The 22288-nt window shown below is 43.5% G+C and overlaps 1 protein-coding gene across 1 annotated transcript in view; it reads right to left on the bottom strand.

Moving 5' to 3' along the window:
* LOC126260705 (uncharacterized) overlaps positions 1-21296 on the bottom strand; it is a 42894-nt gene extending 21598 nt beyond the window's left edge. The window contains exons 1-3 of the mRNA XM_049958041.1: positions 20967-21296; positions 17474-17707; positions 2403-2629 (exon numbers count right to left, since the gene is read on the bottom strand). Coding sequence (XP_049813998.1) covers positions 2403-2629; positions 17474-17707; positions 20967-21296 — 791 coding nt within the window. The remainder of the gene's footprint in view (positions 1-2402; positions 2630-17473; positions 17708-20966) is intronic.
* Positions 21297-22288: the final 992 nt, after the last annotated feature.

The raw sequence follows: 22288 nt of genomic DNA, 5'->3' as shown, positions 1-22288 counted from the left end.
TATATTGAAATCTGGCAGTTTTTAATCTATGAAATACCGTCTTTCAGCGGTATTTTGTTTTGACGAACAACGAATGTAGGGTAAAAAGATTCCGAGCTTTTCCTCTCTAATGTTTTAATCAAATGTTCACCTGAAGATGTGGCTTTTAGTGCCACGAAACCGGTTGTGAGTCAGTAACAAAGCTGAAACGGTTATTAATATCCAAGACATTTAGGGGAGCTTATGAGAGTGAGATGTGTGCTGCCTATTAAAATGAGCACGAATATATTCGCATGCCAAAATTTTTGGGAAAATTTCTAAAGATGTTGAGGAAGGTAGAATGAGGCAGCTGATACGCTTTTTCAGCCAGATTCCTTTAAACAGTAGCATATTCTCTGTATGTGCGGGACTCGGCTATTCGATACAGCCGTCTAGTTTCCGAACTTATTTTATTTGGCTATCAGTTTCGACGATTTGCTACGCAATCTTCAGTTTCCTTTCCGACGTGTACGAAGATTTCACCTTGCTTCTGGTGAAAACAGGGGCCAGCATTCGAATATTTGTATCTGTAGATTTCTGCTCGCTTTACCGACCACTTCAAACTATCCCCTCAATAGATAAGAGTACACTGCACACAGGAAGCGGCTACTAGGGTAGCAGAATACGTACATGGGAGTTTCTTAGGTTAGAGAATCCTCCCCTCCCCCCCCCCCCCCCCCCTTTGGGATCAGAGACGAATTCCCTGGCATAGCCACAAAGTTCTCAGAGACATGCGCGTCCTCGCACATCGGGTACAGAAAAGTTTAATATGATATTAGTAAACTGCTAGAACATTCAAGATAAGATTAAAGAATTAGTATCGCTCGTTGAATCTTATAAAGCGGAGGTAGTATTAGGAACACAAATTTGGTTGAAACCGAAATTGAATACAACGAAATCTTAAGTACGGATTGGAATATTTATAGTAAGGTTTGGTTAATTGCCAGTGGCGATGGAGTATTTATTGCGGGAAAGAACTCAATGATGTGTAGCGACGTTATCACGGATCCTGCTTGTGAATTAATCTTGGCAAAGTTAAGCATCATAGGTCGATCAAAAATGGCAGTTGGATGCTTTTGTTGACCGCCTGGGTCATGCCGTGGTAATGGGGGATGACTTCAGCTCACCAGGTTTGCCAGGTATGGATTGGGAGAGTCGTGCTATTAAAACTGGTGCCAGAGACAGGGATTTGTGTGACATCATTCCGAATGTCTTGTCCGAAAATTGCTTTGAGCAGATAATTAAGGAACCAACTCGTAAAGGTAACGTCTTAGATATCCTAGCCATAAACAGCCTTAAACTTATCGAATAAGTTTACATAGAGGGAGGTAACAGTAATCATAAGGCTATGGCTAGAGGTTTTATAAGGATTGTGACGAAAGTAAAAGGATATCTTCGCTGAGCAAGAGTGGGAATATACAAATTGCAGAGCATCTGAGTAGTCAGCATCCACAGTTGTATGATCGTGAAACACGTCACTACAAGTCACTACATATATGTAGCTGACAATACTTAGTGAACTAAAATCAAGGTAGGCAACTGACATCGATTATCTGATGAAGATTTCCTCTAGATTATTCCATTCATGCACATTCATATTGCTGCAGCATGTTTTCTAATGTCATCTACCTACTTTCCATTAAGACGGTCTTTTCTTATGCCTCGGAATCCAGTGAAGGATTTCCTTCCTATCTGAAGCACAGCACTGAAGCAAATGTCTGGGTAGTAATTTCGACTTTCGATTTTTTAAATAATTTTACGTAGATATACTACGAAATGCAGCAGGAAACGACTACTATGAAATTTATATGGATATCGGAGGGACATGTAGAGAGCCGAGTGGATGGAAAATGGCCGAAGGAACTTCTTCGCTGGATTCCGAGACATAAGAAAAGACCGTCGTAATGGAAAGTACGTAGATACTTTAGAAAACATGTGCAGGAATAGAAATGTGTATGTATAATATAATCTAGAGGGAATCTGCATCAGATAACTGATGTCAATTGCCTATCATGATTTTAGATTACTAAGCATTGTGACCTATGCACATGTAACGATTTGTAGTGGCTTGTTCCATGGTCAGCTGTGGCTCATATATTCTCTCTGTAGGTAGGAAATCAAATAAACTAAAAACAGCATCTATGTCAATGTGTTGTCGGTGCAGAAGACTCCTTAGTCATGTGCTAAAGTGGATGAGCAGCAGTTCATTTCTATTGCTGCTTGGTGAGGGGGTTTACAATTCCTCAAGAGGTTGACAATTGTGTAGTGTTCGTAAGTAAAACACTAATGAATAAAGCAACGTAATTGGTACGCAGCTGTTTCAAATGACTGCAAACGGCCAAACTCACTGTGAGGGCAACACTAAGAGTTGAGGAGAGCGCTACCTGTCGATGTGTGCGTGGCACTGGACGACCTCCGCCATGCGCCGCTGCAGCTGCTGGTCCGTGCAGACCTTGGAGCCTGGCTCAGGGTCGCACAAGCGTGTGGCCATCAGGTTGAGGACTCGCAGCTGGCCCGCAGTATAGATGATGAGCGCGAAGAAGAAGCCATCCAACATCGTGGTCAGGATGTAGCCGTAGAACAGCGCCAGCGACACGCCTACGTACACAGCCTGCAACAGTGGTCCCAATCCTTTCCAAGAGTATTACCCCTGAATGAGATGAGAAATCAGAGAATGGCGTCAACAAAAATTAATATTGTTTTATGTGTCTTCTGTCGTGTGTTTCGTAAAATACAGTTTTGGCAGCTTCTTAGGCTGTACACTCCGTCCCTGCGACTAAATGAAAGACCGTTTGTTTGGCTGTCAGCAACATTCTGCTTCTTTCAATTTCGAAGCGTTTTGAGTGTCCTACAATACATCTTTCGTTTCTTAATATACTCATATATATTACAAGCGTGATGAAATGATTTTAAATTTGTTTCTGAGTTTCAGGCTTTGTGGCAATTTTCAGGTTAAAAATAACATTTTGGTGCACAAGTTGCTTCATGTTTCAACAGCTTTTGAGCCAGCTTAATGTTTCACGTAATCGTAACATGACGTCTATTTCTTAGTATTTCGGTCCAAATTTCACTCCTACTCTCCACGTTTTTCTTAAATATATCTTTATAAACTTGGATTTGGAATTTCGCGGCAGATTAAAACTGTGTAGGCTACCACAAGTGCTCTAGCGACTGGGACTATCTGAGCTTAACTCACGCTCCCCTCCGCCTCCCTCACAGCTTCATTTCTGCCAGTACCACCAAATTTCCGGCATGGTACGCAAAACAACTTGTGTGAAGTTTTCAAGTTAGGAGAAGCCATACTGATGTTTGTAGGCGGGGAGAGAGGGGGGGGGGAGTTGGATGAGAGTCTTACTTGGACAGCTCAGGCGACAGAGCACCTCCCCGCAAAAGGCAGAGGTCCTAGGATCGGGTCTCGGTCCGCCCCACAATTTTCATCTTTCAGGAAGTTTCAGATCAGTGCACACTCACTGCAAAGTGAAAATTCATTGATTATGGGAAAGTCAATTACTATGTTGTCCAGTAAAGTTGTGGCAGGTGCTTTGGGTCCCATCAGACTTGATAGTACTGATCAACTCGCGCATGTGAAGGGAGACAAGTGCTGGCACGTCTTATTTCTTTAAGTATCAAAAGGTTTCAGACAGCGTTGTGTCCTGTTCCCCCAAATGTATAACATCTATGACGAATATGTCATTAGGAAAGCTCCTGAGAGTTTGACTAAAAGCACCTCAGTTGGTGGAAGAATTGCTAACAACCTCATATTTGCTGATGATACCGAGATTTTAGCTGACAAAGAAGATAAACTTGCTGTGGTACTAAGAAAGTTAAATGACAGATTATTTGACAGTTCCCACGGCTTCATTTGTTGCGATCAGACTTCGTTATTTTGTTAGTTAAGCAATGGTTCCACTGCTCTATTCAATGATTTTCTTTATTTGGCTCGTACGAAAGTCTCAAACAAATGAATCCCGTCAGTTTCCCTGACTGATTTAGTTCTTTACTGCTAGTTTTCCTACACATTTAAACCTGTACTGACATGGTGTACTCCGACTTTGGTTTCCCAGTTCTTTTATGACACCACACAGAAGTTAAAGTGAAAATGCGCCTAGAATATATATATATATATATATATATATATATATATATATATATATATATATATATATATAATCTGTTACTGATTCTAAAGTACCACATAATGTACTTCTTACATCACTATTATTTTATTTTATAGCTTGACTGGCAAACCGCATCAAAATACCCGATATAAACTTTTGTAATTCGTACATTGTACCGTAATTTCTAATATTACATGTGGTATGAGATATGATATATGAGTTTGGATCTTATACTTCCAGTAAGGTAGCACACGTGAATGTTACGCCAGAAGTTTCCTTATCGATCATCTAAAGAAATGGTTCTAAACGTCTTGTAGATGTTTTGGCTTCCGGCGTTTCTCTTTTAAAAGAACGAACTTGGTGATAAGGCGACAAATGTTGCAGAAATTAAGATTGATGCCTGGTTTTCGATTCTCAATTAACATTTGACCTTACCCGCCAATCTTCTGCTGTCTTGACCGTGTCCAGCACCGGACCTCATCTCTTCCAGCAGGGGTTTCTGATTAAAGGGTGGTACGAGGCAGCAGGGGAAAAAATCTTGCACGGATATGAAAAACTCTTGCACATATTTCCATTAACACACATATGGAAATGTGAGGTAGCCTGTTACAATTAAAATATTGGTTACTATACGCATTGGAATAGCACAAACCTGACACATAAAACATATTGCTGTTGGAAAAGACAAAGAGAAAAATTAGTAGTATAAATGAGCGTTCTGTTAGCTCGTCCAGGCCTTGATCAGAGAGAGAGAGAGAGAGAGAGAGAGAGAGAGAGAGAGAATATATGCATTGAGAGATAAGTTGTAATGGTTATTATCAACAAGAAAAAATAGACGCTTTGTCGCATCTACTAATCCATATGCAAACCATTGCATCTCTGATGGTTCATAAGCGAAATTATCGTCGTTTGATTCGAAACAGCGCTAACTAGATTAATAAGTCCATGTCTAATGCTGAGAACAGCAAGTAAGCATAAAGACATACAAAGGGCGGTAACTTCTGTGGTACTGAAGTTCACGGACCTATCTAACAACTGAAAGCAAAGGAGGACGAGAGGGCTTCTCCCATTCAGTTATGTTACCGAGCGTCCGCTGGCAGAAAGAGGCGCCCATAGCCGACATAACCAGAGTGACATGTAAGTTCTGTTTGGGCTTGCAAGGACTCTTAAGACCGTTCTTTTTTTAAAAGTCGTATGTCTGCTGGCCGGTTTCCTGCGGCCCGCCACGAATTCCTCTTCTCTGCCAACCATTTCATTTCATAGTAGAAATTGCAACTTACGTCGTCAGTTGTTTGCTGGATGTATTCCAATCTCTTTCTTCCTCTACAGCTCCCTCTAGTACCAAGAAAGTTATCCCCTGACGTCGTAACAAATGTCCCTTTCCTCGCCGACTCTGCGGTAAACCTCCTCATTCTTAATTTCATCAAGCCACCTAATTTTGAATAATCTTCTGTAGCACGACATCTCAAATGCTTTTATTCTCTTCTGTTTCGGTTTTCCCACATTCTATGTTTCCTTACCATTCAATGCTGTGCTCCAAAAGGACCTTCTCAAAAATGTCTTCCACAAATTAAGGCCGATGTTCGATACTGGTAGATTTCTCTTGGTCGGGAATGCCCTTTTTGCCAGTGCTAGTCTGTCTTTTATGTCCTCCTTGTTCCGTCTATCATGGGTTATCTCGGTACCTAGGTAGCAGAATTTCTTAACTTCGTTTACTTCGTGATTCCCAATTCTGATATTAAGTTTCTCGCTGTTCTTGTGTCTGCTCCTTTTCGCTACTTTCTTCTTTCTTCGATTTACTCTCAATCCATATTCTGTACTCATCAAACTGTTATTCCATTCAACAGATCCTGTAATTATTCTTCACTTTCACTGAGGTTAGCAGTGTCATCAGGGAATCTTATCTTTGATATCCTTAACTTTTAATCCCACACTTGAACCTTTCTTTTCTCTCCGTCGTTGCTTTTTCGATGTGTAGACTTGTAAACAGGGGGGATAGACTACATCCCTGCCTTACAGCCTTTTAATACGAGAACTTTGTCCTTGATCTTTCAGTTTTATTGTTCACTCTTGGTTCTTATACATCTTGCACGTTACCCGTCTGTCCATATAGCTTACGCCTATTTTTCTCAGAATTTCGAACAGCTCGCACCATTTCACATTGTCGAATCCTTTTTGCAGGTCTGCAATTTATAAGAACGTTTCTTGATTTTTCTTTAGGCTTGCTTCCATTATCAACCGCATCGTCAGAAATGCTTCTCTGGCAACTTTACTCTTCCTAAATCCAAACTGATCGTTATTTAACAGATCCTCAGTTTTCTTTTACTTTCTTCTGTGTATTATTCTTGTCAGAAACTTGGATGCATGAACTGTTAAGCTTGTTCGTGCCAGAATTCTCGCACTTATTAGCTCTTGCTGTTTTTCGGAATGCTATGGAAGATTTTTTTCGAAAGTCTGATGGTATATTACCAGTCTCATAAATTCTACACGTCAATGTGAATAGTCGCTTTGCGGCCACTTCCCCAAATGATCTTAGTGATTCCGTCAGATTGTAATCTACACCTTCTTCCACATTTGACCTTAAGTCGTCCTAAGCTCTTTTAAATTCTAACACTGGATCCCCTGTCTCTTCCTTGTCAACTCCTGTTTCTTCTTCTATCACGTCATCAGACAAGTCCTCCCGCTCAAGGAGGCCTTTAGTGTTCACTTTCCACCTATCCGCTCTCTCCTCTGCATTTAGTAGTGGAATTCCCAGTGCACTCTTAATGTAACCGCCGTTACTTTTTATTTCACCGCAGTTTTCTTTTTCTTTTCTGTATGCTGAGTCAGTCGTTCCGACAACCATTTCTTTTCCGATTTCTTCACAATTTTCATGCAGCCATTTCACCTTAGCTTCCCTGCACTTCGTATTTAATTTTTTCCTAAGTGACTTTTATTTTTTTATTCCTGAACTTCCATGCACATTTTTGTACTTCTTTCTTTCGTCGACCGACTGAAGTATTTCATCTGGTATCCACAGTGAAACTTCCTGGCAGATTAAAACTGTGTGCCCGACCGAGACTCGAACTCGGGACCTTTGCCTTTCGCGGGCAAGTGCTCTACCAACTGAGCTACCGAAGCACGACTCACGCCCGGTACTCACAGCTTTACTTCTGCCAGTACCTCGTCTCCTACCTTCCAAACTTTACAGAAGCTCTCCTGCGAACCATGCAGAACTAACACTCCTGAAAGAAAGGATATTGCGGAGACATGGCTTAGCCACAGCCTGGTGGATGTTTCCAGAATGAGATTTTCACTCTGCAGCGGAGTGTGCGCTGATATGAAACTTCCTGGCAGATTAAAACTGTGTGCCCGACCGAGACTCGAACTCGGGACCTTTGCCTTTCGCGGGCAAGTGCTCTACCAACTGAGCTACCGAAGCACGACTCACGCCCGGTACTCACAGCTTTACTTCTGCCAGTACCTCGTCTCCTACCTTCCAAACTTTACAGAAGCTCTCCTGCGAACCATGCAGAACTAGCACTCCTGAAAGAAAGGATATTGCGGAGACATGGCTTAGCCACAGCCTGGGGGATGTTTCCAGAATGAGATTTTCACTCTGCAGCGGAGTGTGCGCTGATATGAAACTTCCTGGCAGATTAAAACTGTGTGCCCGACCGAGACTCGAACTCGGGACCTTTGCCTTTCGCGGGCAAGTGCTCTACCAACTGAGCTACCGAAGCACGACTCACGCCCGGTACTCACAGCTTTACTTCTGCCAGTACCTCGTCTCCTACCTTCCAAACTTTACAGAAGCTCTCCTGCGAACCATGCAGAACTAACACTCCTGAAAGAAAGGATATTGCGGAGACATGGCTTAGCCACAGCCTGGGGGATGTTTCCAGAATGAGATTTTCACTCTGCAGCGGAGTGTGCGCTGATATGAAACTTCCTGGAAGATTAAAACTGTGTGCCCGACCGAGACTCGAACTCGGGACCTTTGCCTTTCGCGGGCAAGTGCTCTACCAACTGAGCTACCGAAGCACGACTCACGCCCGGTACTCACAGCTTTACTTCTGCCAGTACCTCGTCTCCTACCTTCCAAACTTTACAGAAGCTCTCCTGCGAACCATGCAGAACCAGGCAAAGGTCCCGAGTTCGAGTCTCGGTCGGGCACACAGTTTTAATCTGCCAGGAAGTTTCATATCAGCGCACACTCCGCTGCAGAGTGAAAATCTCATTCTGGTATCCACAGTATTTTTACAGTTGCCATCCTGGTACCTACGTTTTTCGTTCCAACTTCTGTGGCTGCCTTTTTAGGGATGTCCATTCCTCTTCAACTTAACTGTCTGCTGAACTATTGATTATGGCAGTGTCTATGCACTCAGAGAACTTCAGGCGTACCTTTTCACTCCTTAGTACTTATCCCATTTATTTGCGCATTGATTGCCGGCCGGGGTGGCCGAGCGGTTCTAGTCGCTACAGTCTGGAACCGCGCGACCGCTACGGTCGCAGCTTCGAATCCTGCCTCGGGCATGGATGTGTGTGATGTCCTTAGGTTAGTTAGGTTTAAGTGGTTCTAAGTTCTAGGGGACTGATGACCTCAGAAGTGCTCAGAGCCATTTGAACTATTTGCTCATTGATTATTCCTGAGTAGTTTCTCAAACTTCGGCCTACTCTTCATCATTACTAAATTGTGATCTAAGTCTTTGACTGCCTCTGGGTACGCTTTAGAATGTGGTATCTGATTTCGGAGTCTCTGCCTAACCGTGCTGTAATCTAACTGCAATCTTCCCATATCTCATGGCCTTTCCCAAGTTACCTCTTCATTTTATGATTCTTGAACAGAGAATTCACTGAGTGAGATTTATTGCAGAACTCAGTCTTTGTCCTGTCTGGTTCCTACTACCAAACCCATATTCTCCCGTAACCCTTTCCTCTACTCCTTCCCCTACCATCGCATTCCATTCCCACATGACTGGTAGATTTTAATCTCCTCCTTACTGAATTACCCGTTCCGTGTTCTCATATGCTCACTCTACCTCTTCATCCTCTGCTAGTGACGTCGACATCTTTATCTGGACTATTTTTTTCGGTGTTGGTTTGCTGTCGCTTCTGGTGAGAGAACTCTATCAATGTTCACAGTAACAGTAACTCAGTCACTGCCCTACCTACCTATTAATAACGTATCCTACTCCCGTTATACCATTTTCTGCTGGCGTTGATATTACTCTATATTTGTCTGATCAGAAATCCTAGTATTCTTTCCATTTCACTTCACTGACCCCCGCTCTATTTAGATGGAGCCTTATCATTTCACTTTTTAGATTTTCTATCTTCTCTACCACGTTTAAACTCGGATATTCCACTCCACGACTTGAAGAACGTTACCGTTTCGTTGGTTGTTCAACCTTTTCTCATGGTCACCTCCTCCTTGGCAGTGCCCTCCCGGAGACTAGAGTGGAATCTTTTGCTATGCAGAGATCATCGTAACACTTTTTTTCAATTGAAGAACAGTTGACCCGTGGATACACATAATTTATCTTCGCTGCGATTGTTTCCATCACCTTCTGCATCCTCACGCCTTTGACCATTGTGATTTTTCCGCCTTTTAGGGCAGTGTCTTGCCCCAAGAACAAGAGAGTCCGTTCCTATCCCCTCTTCGGCAAGGTCGTTGGCAGAGCGAGGGTGACTTCGTATACCATCTTATACCATCACACCCTACCCTATATAACTTCTTACATATGAGACTGCTACTTCTGATTCTCAACAATAACGCTGGGCGTACCTGTTAGAGTAGCAACGCCGGAAAACCAGCGACTCCACAGTATGAGTCAAGAACTTATATACTAAGAATCAAAAATACTAATAGCTCCAATTGGCTTTTTAACTACTACTGCTGCTGAGATAAAGACTAATGAGCGCAATGACGGCTCCATCAACAAGCCATATTAGAAAAGGACCCGTCCAAGTGAAAGAATTATGGTTACAGTTAATGTCTGCTTACCTTTCATCGGCATAATGACACGGCTATCTATACAGCGACGGCAGGCTGTGTCCTACCTGTTCCTGTCTTGCACCTCAAGCAAAGTTCCACAACAATGGTTTCAAGTTTAGAGCTAAGAGTATTTAATATTTCAATGAAATAAAAGTAAGTAGTTCGAGAAACCAATTCTGAACGCTATATTCTCCGTAAGTTGACAAAACAGTTCCGAGCCAATGCGTTACACAGTTACTGACCACGATTAGTTGATGTCCCAACAACACTTTGAAGTTATTTCCCTTTCGTCCTTGACTGGAAGATATACTGCAATAACTTGCTGACAGCTACATGATTAGGACTCTGCCATGGACAAGTCAGTTTCCCTTGTGTCTCTAGCCGGAGTGTCCCAACGTGACAGCTGCAGTTTCGCCGATGGTGGTTGGTGATGATAACGTGTAGGACCAAGCTTTCGGTTGCCAAGATGTTGGAAGCCCTCTGATGCGTCAGCCGTTAATTCGCTTGCCTCGGAACGGGCAGCTACCTCTGTCAACAACAAGCTGCGTCTCTCCAACAGTCCTTTGAGTAACAGAGACCGAAATGTTGCTCCCTCCAGCCCTTCCCATGCTAAGGGACGCTCTCACTGGTTACTTTTTTCGGCCTCCAGCCTTTTAGTATGTTTGACGTTCACTTGACTCAGAAAATAATTTGCATTTCGCATTTACAAATTTAGATTAGTCTCTTACCCTTCCTCTACACGTCAGTATCAAATTTAACGTTATAGGTGCTCTTTAGTTTAGAAACACGCTATCTGAAACACCTTCACTACCATTTCCTACCAACCAATGACAGGTTTCTTGCTTCTTGCGAGACCACTCCCCCCCCCCCCCCCCTTCCTTGGTTCACTATGCACTATGTCACAGCAACTAGGCGTATTTTTGGTCCCTTATTGCACAAATTTACTAAATTTTTCAAATTATTAGTTTTTGACACAAAACATAATTGTTACAGTTAGACATCAATGTCAGCAACCCGAAAAAATTTATCAAGGTGCACAGGCTGATTGAAGGAACTGGAAATCGCGCATTCTTTCATGTACCTTGGGTCAGCCATCTATGACACTGGAAGTTGTGAAGATGACTAAGAAGACAGACTACGGTAGGGCGAATTGCTATGAAGAAGCTCATCAAGCTCTGGCAGAACACAGTGATAGCGAACAGCACAATATTCTGACGTGTTTAAACACCCGTGTTTTCCATCTTTTTTACCCTTAACGGCCAAGATAAGCAGCGTATTGATGCAGCTGAGCTTTGGCGCTAGCACAGATGTTCTCGCATTTAATGAACTGAAAGAAGAACTGAATGTGTCAGTTGTTAATTGATTACTTCCAGGTGTCTTTCTTCTCACGACAACCAGAAAATTTCCAGTTCTTTGACCGAATAGTGAGAACATTCTTTGGCCAAATAGTGAGAGCAGTTGGAGAAAATCTAGAGAAAATATTCGTGGAAGGAAAGATAGAGGGCACTAGACTGAGGGGGAGAGCAGCGAGCACATGGATGGATCAAACCAAGAAGATCTCCAATGTATTTCTTCAGTAGGCTGTAAGAAGAGCTGGTAACTGTCCAGTATAGAGACACTTAGAATGAGCACCATGACTGATGATGATTTATTATTTGTTGTGTTACCTATTCTTCTGCAGTATTACCATTTTTCTGTTCTGATAGTTTATTCTAATTACTTTAAATAGTTCCATACTTTATGGTTCATGGCCACATTGCTTGGAAACTGAATAACTCTTTACACACACAAAAAGCTGTTAATGTGTGCAACAAAATAATTAACGACCAAACCATCGTAAGTGACAACCTGCTAGCGAAAGAAACAACAATATACTCGTACGAGAGGCGTTCAATGATTGATGCAACACATTTTTTTCTAAGCCAATATAGGTTGAAAAAATTCGGAATTTGTCGTGGAATATCGTGGAATATTTTTACTTCGGCCCCTATAGTTTCACAAAGTTCCTATAGGTGGTGGTGCTATATGTATCCTTCAAAACGGCGTCTTTAACGGAGAAGCGTTCCAAGCAGAGAGCTGTGACTGAGTTTCTATTGGCTAAAATTCAAAGCATCGCAGATATTCATAGGCGCTTGCAGGATATCTACAGAGACCTGGCATGAACAAAAACACGGCAAGTCGTTGGGCGAGGCGTCTGTCATCATCGCAACAAGGTCCCATAAATCTGTCAGATCTCCCGCGTGCCGGCCATCCTCTCGCAGCTGACTCCTGCAATGTTGGTACGTGCGGACACTCCCATTCGAGGTATCACAATCAGGCACCTCATCGCTCAACTGGACGCCTCTGTTGGTGGTGCCCACACACTCCTCCACCAGCTGAGGTACTCAAAGCTGGCCGGCAGGGGTGGCCGAGTGGTTCTAGGTGCTACAATCTGGAACCGCGCGATGTTCTAGGGGACTGATGACCTCAGAAGTTAAGTCCCATAGTGCTCAGAGCCATTTTTTTTAACTCAAAGCTGTGTGCTCACTGGGTTTCTCGCTACCTACCAGTAGATCATAAATAGTAACGAAGGACAATCTGTGCGAAACTGCACTCCGCCGGAAGCAGTATGTGGGTGATAGGGAGTTACTGATGCATCAAGACGGTGGCTCCGTCATCGACCGGTGGAGTGGTACATTGCAGGCATAAAGGCCTTCCCAGTAAGGTGGCGTAAGGCCATCGCATTGATCGGAGATTATGTTGACAAATAAGATTTTGTAGCCAAAAGAGCGGGGAAAAATATTTTCTATATGACTCCTGAATGAAATCAACCTTCTTTCAGCAAAAATGTTTTACTTTTCTTATTGAACGCCCCTCATAGTAAATCTGTACGGAACTACAAAGTGTACAGCTTTGCTTACGTCGTTTCTTCCCCAACATTTGAGGCTTTAATCAAACAAATTGGCTACACATGTATCATTCAAAGTATTCTCCATCGCCTGCCACTACTTTCTCCCATCTTTCGGGCAGTGTATGAATCCCGCGTCGAAAAAATTGTTGAGCTTTTGAAGCGATCCACGAATCGATCCAATTTGTGGCTTCCTCTTGAGATCGGAAGTGTTGGTCAGTCAGGGCATGCGCCATTGATCTAAACAGGTGGTAGTCAGAGGGAGCAATATCTGGAGAATACGGCGGGTGGGGTAGGACTTCCCATTTTAACGTTTCGAAGAAGGTTTTGACCTCTTTTGCAACGTTTGGTCGAGCGTTGTTGTGCTGCAAAATCATTTTATAGTGCCTCTCGCTGGATTGCGAGCGTTTATCTTTTAATGTTCGCCGGCCGGTGTGGCCGTGCGGTTCTAGGCGCTTCAGTCTGGAACCGCGTGACCGCTACGGTCGCAGGTTCGAATCCTGGCTCGGGCATGATGTGTGTGATGTCCTTAGGTTAGTTAGGTTTAAGTAGTTCTAAGTTCTAGGGGACTGATGACCACAGATGTTAAGTCCCATAGTGCTCAGAGCCATTTGAACCATTTATAATGTTCTGCTCAAACGCATTAACTGCGTTCGATAACGAGCACCTGTGACTGTTTTACTTGGTTTTAACACCTCATAGTACACGACGCCGAGCTGGTCCCACCAAACGCAGAGCATTATCTTGAAGCCGTGAATATCCGATTTGGCCGTCGACGTGAAGCATGGCCGGGATATCCCCACGATTTTTTGCGTTTAGGGTTATCGTAATGAACCCTTTTTCGTCCCTCGTCACAATGCGATGCAGAAATCCCTTCGATTTTTGCCGCTAAAGCAACTGTTCATAAACACACAAACTCCGTCCAACGTCTCTTAGTTTCAGCTCATACGGGACCAAGTTCCTTCTTTCTGAATCATGCCCACAGCCTTGAGAGGTTATGAAATGGTTTTCTGTGTCACTCCCACTAATCGTGTCAATTATTGTTCTTGAGTTTGACGCGAGTCTTCACTCTGTCTCCAATTCTGCATCTTCGAAAACATACTCTCTTCCACTACTATGCCGGTCTACGACGTTAAAATCACCGTTCTTGATGCGTTGAAACCACTCACGACACGTTCTTTCACTAACAGCGTTCTTACCATATGCGTTTGAGAGCATTCGATGAGACTCAGCCGCAAAACAAAGCGGTAACACCTCCCGCAAATGACGAGAATTAGGCTCGTAAACTGACATTTTCAATCAAGAACAACTTTATGATGCAGACACAGATCGACTGATATTTGAATGAAGTTATGTTGACCGAGGTCCAAGCTAACTGCCTGATGTCTGCGATCTGTTTCTTTCGACCTCTTGTTAGCGTTGTCGCCACCTATCGGCAAACGGCGGAAGCAAAGTTGTACACCTTTCATAAATCGTACACCCTCCCCATCATCACGACCGGTTTCATACTTATATAAAAATAAAACACTGATAACCATAAAATCCATACAGACATTCAACCATAACAACAACAACGACATAACAGCGTAAGGTAGATGAAGCCACCACAACACAAGAAAAGACGCATCGTGGACTTTGGATTCATTGCAAATAATACACAAGGAGAATAAATACACGCTTTTAAAATCACAATGGTGAAAAGAATGGAGTATAATTGTAGAATGTGATCTCAAGTATATCAAGGATAGGTCAACCGAACTTAGTTCCATCGCAGCGCATAAGTGAAAAAAATCGTAAATAGAACGGGAAATTGGGTAAAACTGGGAGTTATTTTTACACCGAAAAGTTTTTTAACTTTAAGTTAGACAAAAAGTGTAAATCAAAAAGAAATGCAAAATAATTTTGTTGCTTATGAGACATATTCGTACAGTAACAAACAAATAATATACTAAAGGCCACTGAAGATGCTCTGGAAACAAAAGAAGCGAAATGCGTCAGGCAACTAAACAGCCAATCTTTAATTTAGTGTCGGAGGAAGAATTTATCCCACAAGGAGGTAGCACTTTATTCAATTTTGGGATTAAAAATATTTAACAATATTTTTAAATAAAGAAAGTTTGACGGAACCTTGGGAACGCTGTAGTACGATAAATTAAGAATGAGCTTGAATTTAATTTGGGCTGCAATTATACAAATTTCAGTTTTATTGTAACATGATCGTTGCCACTAGTCTGAACTTCACATATACCTGATACCTCAAATCATTTGGTGGGGTGGTGATATTCTGAAGACTATGTCTTGTTGTCGTCAGTTGTCCTATCAAACCGGAGCAGCATTCACGAAGTGACACCCCCAGTAGCTTGCAGCAGCTTATATTTACAGGAACTGCCCTTCTGTCCTCATACTATGTGAAAGAACCTGACAGGTTATGTGCCAGGTACATCGGAAGATAAGGCTAGTAGCATCGAAATCGATCGTGTTAAAATAACATTGAAGATCATTTAACTGCAGTCTGAGGCAAATTATTCCACGCTCTCAAAAGTACATAACATTTACCTACCACCCAAACCCAATAAATTAAAATTGAAGCGTTTTTGTAGGTTTCTTATTAAATCCATAATGAGTAAATTAGTCCTTTGAGTACTGTTTATTTCTAACGTTTTTTTTTTAAATAACTGTTTTGGTCTAGGCCAACATACAACGTAAGTCATGTAAATGAAACTTGAACCGGGGAAAAACTGGAAGAAACATCTGCAACAGGGTGCTGCACAGATAAGTTTAAGAAATGAGCAAACTGACGAAATATGAAAGTAGGAAGAGAAGAAAGGTGAAAAGTGCGTGCAAGGTTCTGATCAGGAGAATCGACAGGTCATTTGGCCATTTGTTAAATCATCCACGATTAATGAATTTGGCTCTCAAAGATGCTATTTAGGACAAGTAATAATATAATCTATGAGGAGGAGGCGATTTGTGTTTAACATCCCGTCGACAACGAGGCTATTAGAGACGGAGAACAAGATCGAATTAGGGAAGGGTGGGGAAATAAATAGGCAGGGCCCTTTCAAAGGAACCATCCTGGCATTTGCCTGAAGCTATTTAAGGAAGTCACGGGGAACCTAAATCAGGATGGTCAGACACAGGTTTGAACCGCCGTCCTCACGAATGCGAGTCCAGTTGATAACCACTGCGCCACCCATCTCGGTACTGTATGAGACAAATTGTCGATGGTAACATGGATAATAGCGGCCAGAAAGGTATTTTCATTCTGCCGAGGAGTGTTCGCTGGTATGAAACTTCTTATCAGATTGAAGCTGTGTGCCGGACCGAGACTCGAACTCGGGACCTTTTCTTTTGGGGGTCAAGTGCTTTACCGACTTCTCGTTTTGTTCGTTATTGTTCGTGGCATTTGGTGTGGACGGACGTCATATGACACCCGTTCAGTTCATCGTTGATTCCTTTACTAAGTTTTTATTTACTTGTTTATTTATTTATTACAGAGGGAAGCCAGTCCTCTGACTGAATACGCTGAACTACTGTGCCGGTTCCAATTGAGCTACCCAAGCACGACCCATGACGTCCGCGGCTTGTGCCTAGTGGCTAGCGACGCTAGCGTCGCTGCCCCTGGATCATGGGGTCCCGGGTTCGATTCCCCGCCGGGTTGGGGATTTACTCTGCCATGGGGACTGGCTGTTTGTGTTGTCCTCATCATTTCATCGTCATCATCATCATCATTAGTGACAGTGGCTATATTGGATTGTGTAAGAAATTGGACTGTGAAAAAGTTGGGACTTTGTACGGGCGCTGATGGCCGCGCAGTTAAGCGCCCCATGAACCAAACATCATCATCATCAACGACTTACGATCCATCTTCGTCGCTTTACTTCCGCCAGTACCTCGCCGCCCACCTTCCAAATTTTACAGAAGTTGTCCTGCGTATCTAGCACTCCTGGAAGAAAGTATACTGCGACTTAGCCACAGCCTTGGGGATGTTCCAGGAATGAAAATTCTTGGGTAGCTCGGTCGGTAAAGCACTTGCCCATGAAGTTCGAATTACCATCCGGCACGCAGTTTTAATCTGCCAGGAAATTTTGTAAAATAATTGACAAGACTCGCACAATATACGATAGGGATCACGAATGATAAGTTAATTGGAAAAATGTGGAAAGATTGGGGCGTAAATTTGATTATCAGCACCCTCTTTGGTAGTGAAATGGGTTGTTGCTATGCTTCAGACTCGATAATGGAGAGCATGAGGCAGAATTAATGGTGACCAGTCCATTTTTTCGTTGCATAGAGAAGGCGCCCTCAGTGGTACAGCAGGGAGTAGGCTGTACGCTAGCACCAATTTGCAACTGCACCTCCTCGTCCTCCAACAATCATCAAGCCATCCATATTAAATAGCCACCGTAAACACGGTAAGTAGTCTTAGCGGCCTCTTCCTGTTGATGGCAAACCACCCTGAGTCAGTCTTACCTCGTAGAAGGGCGGCTCGGTGAAGGGGAAGGGGAACCAGACGAGCGCGGGCAGGCCCTCCTTGACGCGGCACTCGACGGTCTGGCAGGCGGCCACCTTGGTGGCGGGCAGCGTCAGCCAGCACACGTGCACCACCGCACCCATGCCCACGTGGACGCACGTCAGCAGCACGCTCTGGCGTGCACACGCCGCGTAAACCGCTTCTTTCTCCTGTCTGTAGGATTCTCCGAATTCCTGGAAAAATTCACAGCATGAAATAAATTGTGTCTCACTACGATATTTGGCATTCCTCAGGGCCCCATACTTCGACCACTTTGTTCGTTTGTACGTCAGTGATATAGTGTAAAGTGTGCTTCACACATAGTTGGAAGGATTTTGCAGTATCTATCAATGAGAACAACAGCAACACAGACGACAAGGTTTGCACTGCTGGTGGAGCTCCACTCTGCTGGCCAACCCCGAGAGTGGCACACCTGGCAGCAGAAGTGTCACATGGCGCCAACTAATGACCTCCAGGCTAACATATGCATGCCTGTATGATGAGTCACGAGCAGCTTCGTGTGCTCGCTCGCTCTATTTACTTCACAACACTCTGGCCACATTACCGACAAAGGACTCTGCCACATCCCACTGACTCTTTGTGAATTATTGAGTTATTCGGATCCTTGCTTGCCATTTGCCAACAGTTAAGCCTGGACTTAACTCTATGTAATATACTTGTGTAATTGTTTTTATCTCTGTATTCAAATAAATGAGTCAAAGTGCTATGTCACAATGACATGAGGCTGTATGAATCCATAGTCGCGCAAGATGGATGTGACCAACAAGGAGGCTCTGCTGCGACAACAGATTACTACTCAGCAGAAGCGGTACCATCAACAAGTGGTCTTGCTACTATAATAAGATAAGCGACAACTTCAACAGTTAGAAGCATTGCAGCCACATCTGCAGTTCCACCATTCCAGTCATTTCAGATGAGACTAATAACTGGACCGCATCGAGTACAATATCATTTCACTGCTTCCAAAGTAAACTACGCTGATCTTTAGAAATCATTCTTTTTGTCTTGATCGCCTGAGCATGCTATGAGTCTCCCCATCACCCACCACCTCCAACTGTCCCTCATAGCCGAAACCTATTCCCTCTTCTGGCTAGTGACTATTTGAGATGAGGCTTCACAAACAGGATCATATCGGCCTCCACAATGGAACGTTCATACAGTTTCACTAGGTCTGAACATGATGATGAAGATGAAGGTTACATACATCCCTTCTCAACGGTGGCATTTCAAGTAAACATCGAACACTTTTTCTGTGCGTTTGTGCGTGTTTTTTTTATAGTTATGATCTATTAAATTGTTTTAATGTTACATCCCGATGTCCCCTCTTATGGGTGATGACATGCCATCCTTTTTAATTGAGTAAACACAGGCTCCAGAAGCTGGAAACTGGATGGGGGTTACGGAACCAGCACCACTAACGAACAACTGTGCTCATAAAGACCTGTCCACGTTACAAAAAGGTACGGCCAAACTTTCAGGAAACATTCCTCACACACAAATAAAGAAAAGATGTTATGTGAACATGTGTCCGGAAACGCTTAAGTTCCATGTTAGAGCTCATTTTAGTTTCGTCAGTATGTACTGTACTTCCTCGATTCACCGCCAGTTCGCCCAATTGAAGGAAGGTAATGTTGACTTCGGTGCTTGTGTTGACATGCAACTCAATGCTCTACAGTACTAGCATCAAGCACATCAGTACGTAGCGTCAACAGGTTAGTGTTCATCACGAACGTGGTTTTCAATCAGTGCAATGTTTACAAATGCGGAGTTGGCAGATGCCCATTTGATGTATGGATTAGCACGGGGCAATAGCCGTGGCGCGGTACGTTTGTATCGAGACAGATTTCCAGAACGAAGGTGTCCCGACACGAAGACGTTCGAAGCAATTTATCGGCGTCTTAGGGAGCACGGAACATTCCAGCCTATGACTCGCGACTGGGGAAGACCTAGAACGACGAGGACACCTGCAATGGACGAGGCAATTCTTCGTGCAGTTGACGATAACCCTAATGTCAGCGTCAGAGAAGTTGCTGCTGTACAAGGTAACGTTGACCACGTCACTGTATGGAGAGTGCTACGGGAGAACCAGTTGTTTCCGTACCACGTACAGCGTGTGCAGGCACTATCAGCAGCTGATTGGCCTCCACGGGTACACTTCTGCAAATGGTTCATCCAACAATGTGTCAATCCTCATTTCAGTGCAAATGTTCTCTTTACGGATGAGGCTTCATTCCAACGTGATCAAATTGTAAATTTTCACAATCAACATGTGTGGGCTGACAAGAATCCGCACGCAACTGTGCAATCACGTCATCAACACAGATTTTCTGTGAACGTTTGGGCAGGCATTGTTGGTGATGTCTTGATTGGGCCCCATGTTCTTCCACCTACGCTCAATGGAGCACGTTATCATGATTTCATACGGGATACTCTACCTGTGCTGCTAGAACATGTGCCTTTACAAGTACGAGACAACATGTGGTTCATGCACGATGGAGCTCCTACACATTTCAGTCGAAGTGTTCGTACGCTTCTCAACAACAGATTCGGTGACCGATGGATTGGTAGAGGCGGACCAATTCCATGGCCTCCACGCTCTCCTGACCTCAACCCTCTTGACTTTCATTTATGAGGGCATTTGAAAGCTCTTGTCTACGCAAGCCCGGTACCAACTGTAGAGACTCTTCGTGTTCGTATTGTGTACGGCTGTGATAAAATACGGCATTCTCCAGGGCTGCATCTGCGCATCAGGAATTCCATGCGACGGAGGGTGGATGCTTGTATCCTCGCTAACGGAGGACATTTTGAACATTTCCTGTAACAAAGTGTTTGAAGTCACGCTGGTACGTTCTGTTGCTGTGTGTTTCCATTCCATGATTAATGTGATTTGAAGAGAAGTAATAAAATGAGCTCTAACATTGAAAGTAAGCGTTTCCGGACACATGTCCACATAACATATTTTCTTTCTTTGTGTGTGAGGAATTTTTCCTGAAAGTTTGGCCGTACCTTTTTGTAACACCCTGTATATACAGTTGCGTCGAACGGATATGTGTAAAACATCAGGTAAGCGTTCTACCCCACCGCATGCTATTTTTCAGCAAATATGTGGACAGGTATTTATGAGCACAGTTGTTCGTTAGTGGTGCTGGTTCCGTATCCCCCATCCACCTTCCAGCTCCTGGAGCCAGTGTTTACTCAGTAAGAAAGGCTGGCACGTCATCACCGATAAGAGAGGACATAGGGATGTATAAGTCATGAATAACGGTAACATTAAAAAATGTAATAGATCATACCTATAAAAAACTATGCACAAACACACAGATAAAAATTTTTCGATGCTTACGTGAAATGCCAACATAAGTTTAGGCTAATTAATGTATAGAGATTACAAAGCGTTCGCTTCTGGTGCTGGATGATTGGGGCAAGTCAGACCTGCAGACCCCTGTTGATGTCGTGGACGAGTGTGTCTGCGAAGTGGTGCATGGTGACGAAGGCGACGGCCTTGAGGGAGGCCGTGACGTAGGTGAATATGAGGCAGGCGTTCATGGCTACGCTGAGCATGTCCCCCCAGAAGTGGCGCGCCGCCATGCCCTGGGCAGCCACCAGCGTCGCCAGCAGCGCCACCACACAGCCGGTGTACGCGTGGTACACGTGGCGCAGTGCCGGCCACCCGTCCGGCGCCCACGCGCTCACCGCCCGCAGCACGGCCAGCTGGAGGCGCAGCTCCACGCGCAGTGGCGGCGTCACTGCCTCTGCACACATTCATGAATACACTTTTCTACTGACAAGGAGACGGCACGACCTTGGGGTTGGGGATTTGTCCGAAATTTTGTGTGGTGAAAGAGGACCCCTAACACCTCACACGGTTAAAATATTAGGACGCACTACCCGGAAAAGCCCGGGAAAAATCTATCCAAAGTTTCTTAGGTGCCTTATGAGTAAACAATGTTAGTCTATTGCCGAACCGCCGTCCGTCTCAGATAGTTAGGGCTCGGACTCTTACGCCAGATGTCTTAGGTTCGATTCTTCCTCTGGTACTTTTTTTTCTTCTGTTTCATTTTCTTTCGTTATTCCACCTATTATTCGGAAAGTTTCCCAAACCTACATTATCTTTATCAAATTAGTTACATTTCTGAATAAAAATTATTTTCTTTTTGTCCAACACAATTCATGGCGGTGGGTTTTCCGTTTTTCATTGTGAAGTATATGAAGAAGAACGTTGGGTTTTTAATCAGAATAACAAAGTCGATTGGGAAACATTCCATTTTTATACATATAATAATTATAAACAAGAACATAGCATCACGAGAGATTTCTTCCGAAGATGTCGATGCAATTAAATTATTTTCCATCAACACCTTTTCATAATACACCACTGCGTCCTTCAATCGTAATTTTGATAGATCACTATGAATGGATTCTTCAGGAATTTCTTCTCCTATTCCAGACGAGTCAGCAACTTCTTCAGTCGACATGTTTAACCTCGGATCGGAATAACACGTTGAAATTTGAAACAGGAACGTCTGTTCACGACGAAATCGAAAAACAAACTGCCATTTACTTCTCACGGCTCGCGCACAGTCCTATGCGCAGATGACCGTTATAATCCCAAGGGGACCCTTACAAAGCCCCTTTAAACCTTGAAAGCCCATAAAACGAAATAGAACAACGAACACAAATATTTTTCAGTGAATGAAAAACTTTACTTTCTTGAGCTAAAATAATGTTTTAAAAATAATGTAGGTTTGAGAAAC

The sequence above is a fragment of the Schistocerca nitens genome, chromosome 5, assembly GCF_023898315.1.
Source record: "Schistocerca nitens isolate TAMUIC-IGC-003100 chromosome 5, iqSchNite1.1, whole genome shotgun sequence".
In the NCBI taxonomy this organism is placed as follows: Eukaryota; Metazoa; Arthropoda; class Insecta; order Orthoptera; family Acrididae; genus Schistocerca; species Schistocerca nitens.
This window is presented reverse-complemented; position numbering and strand designations above follow the sequence as displayed.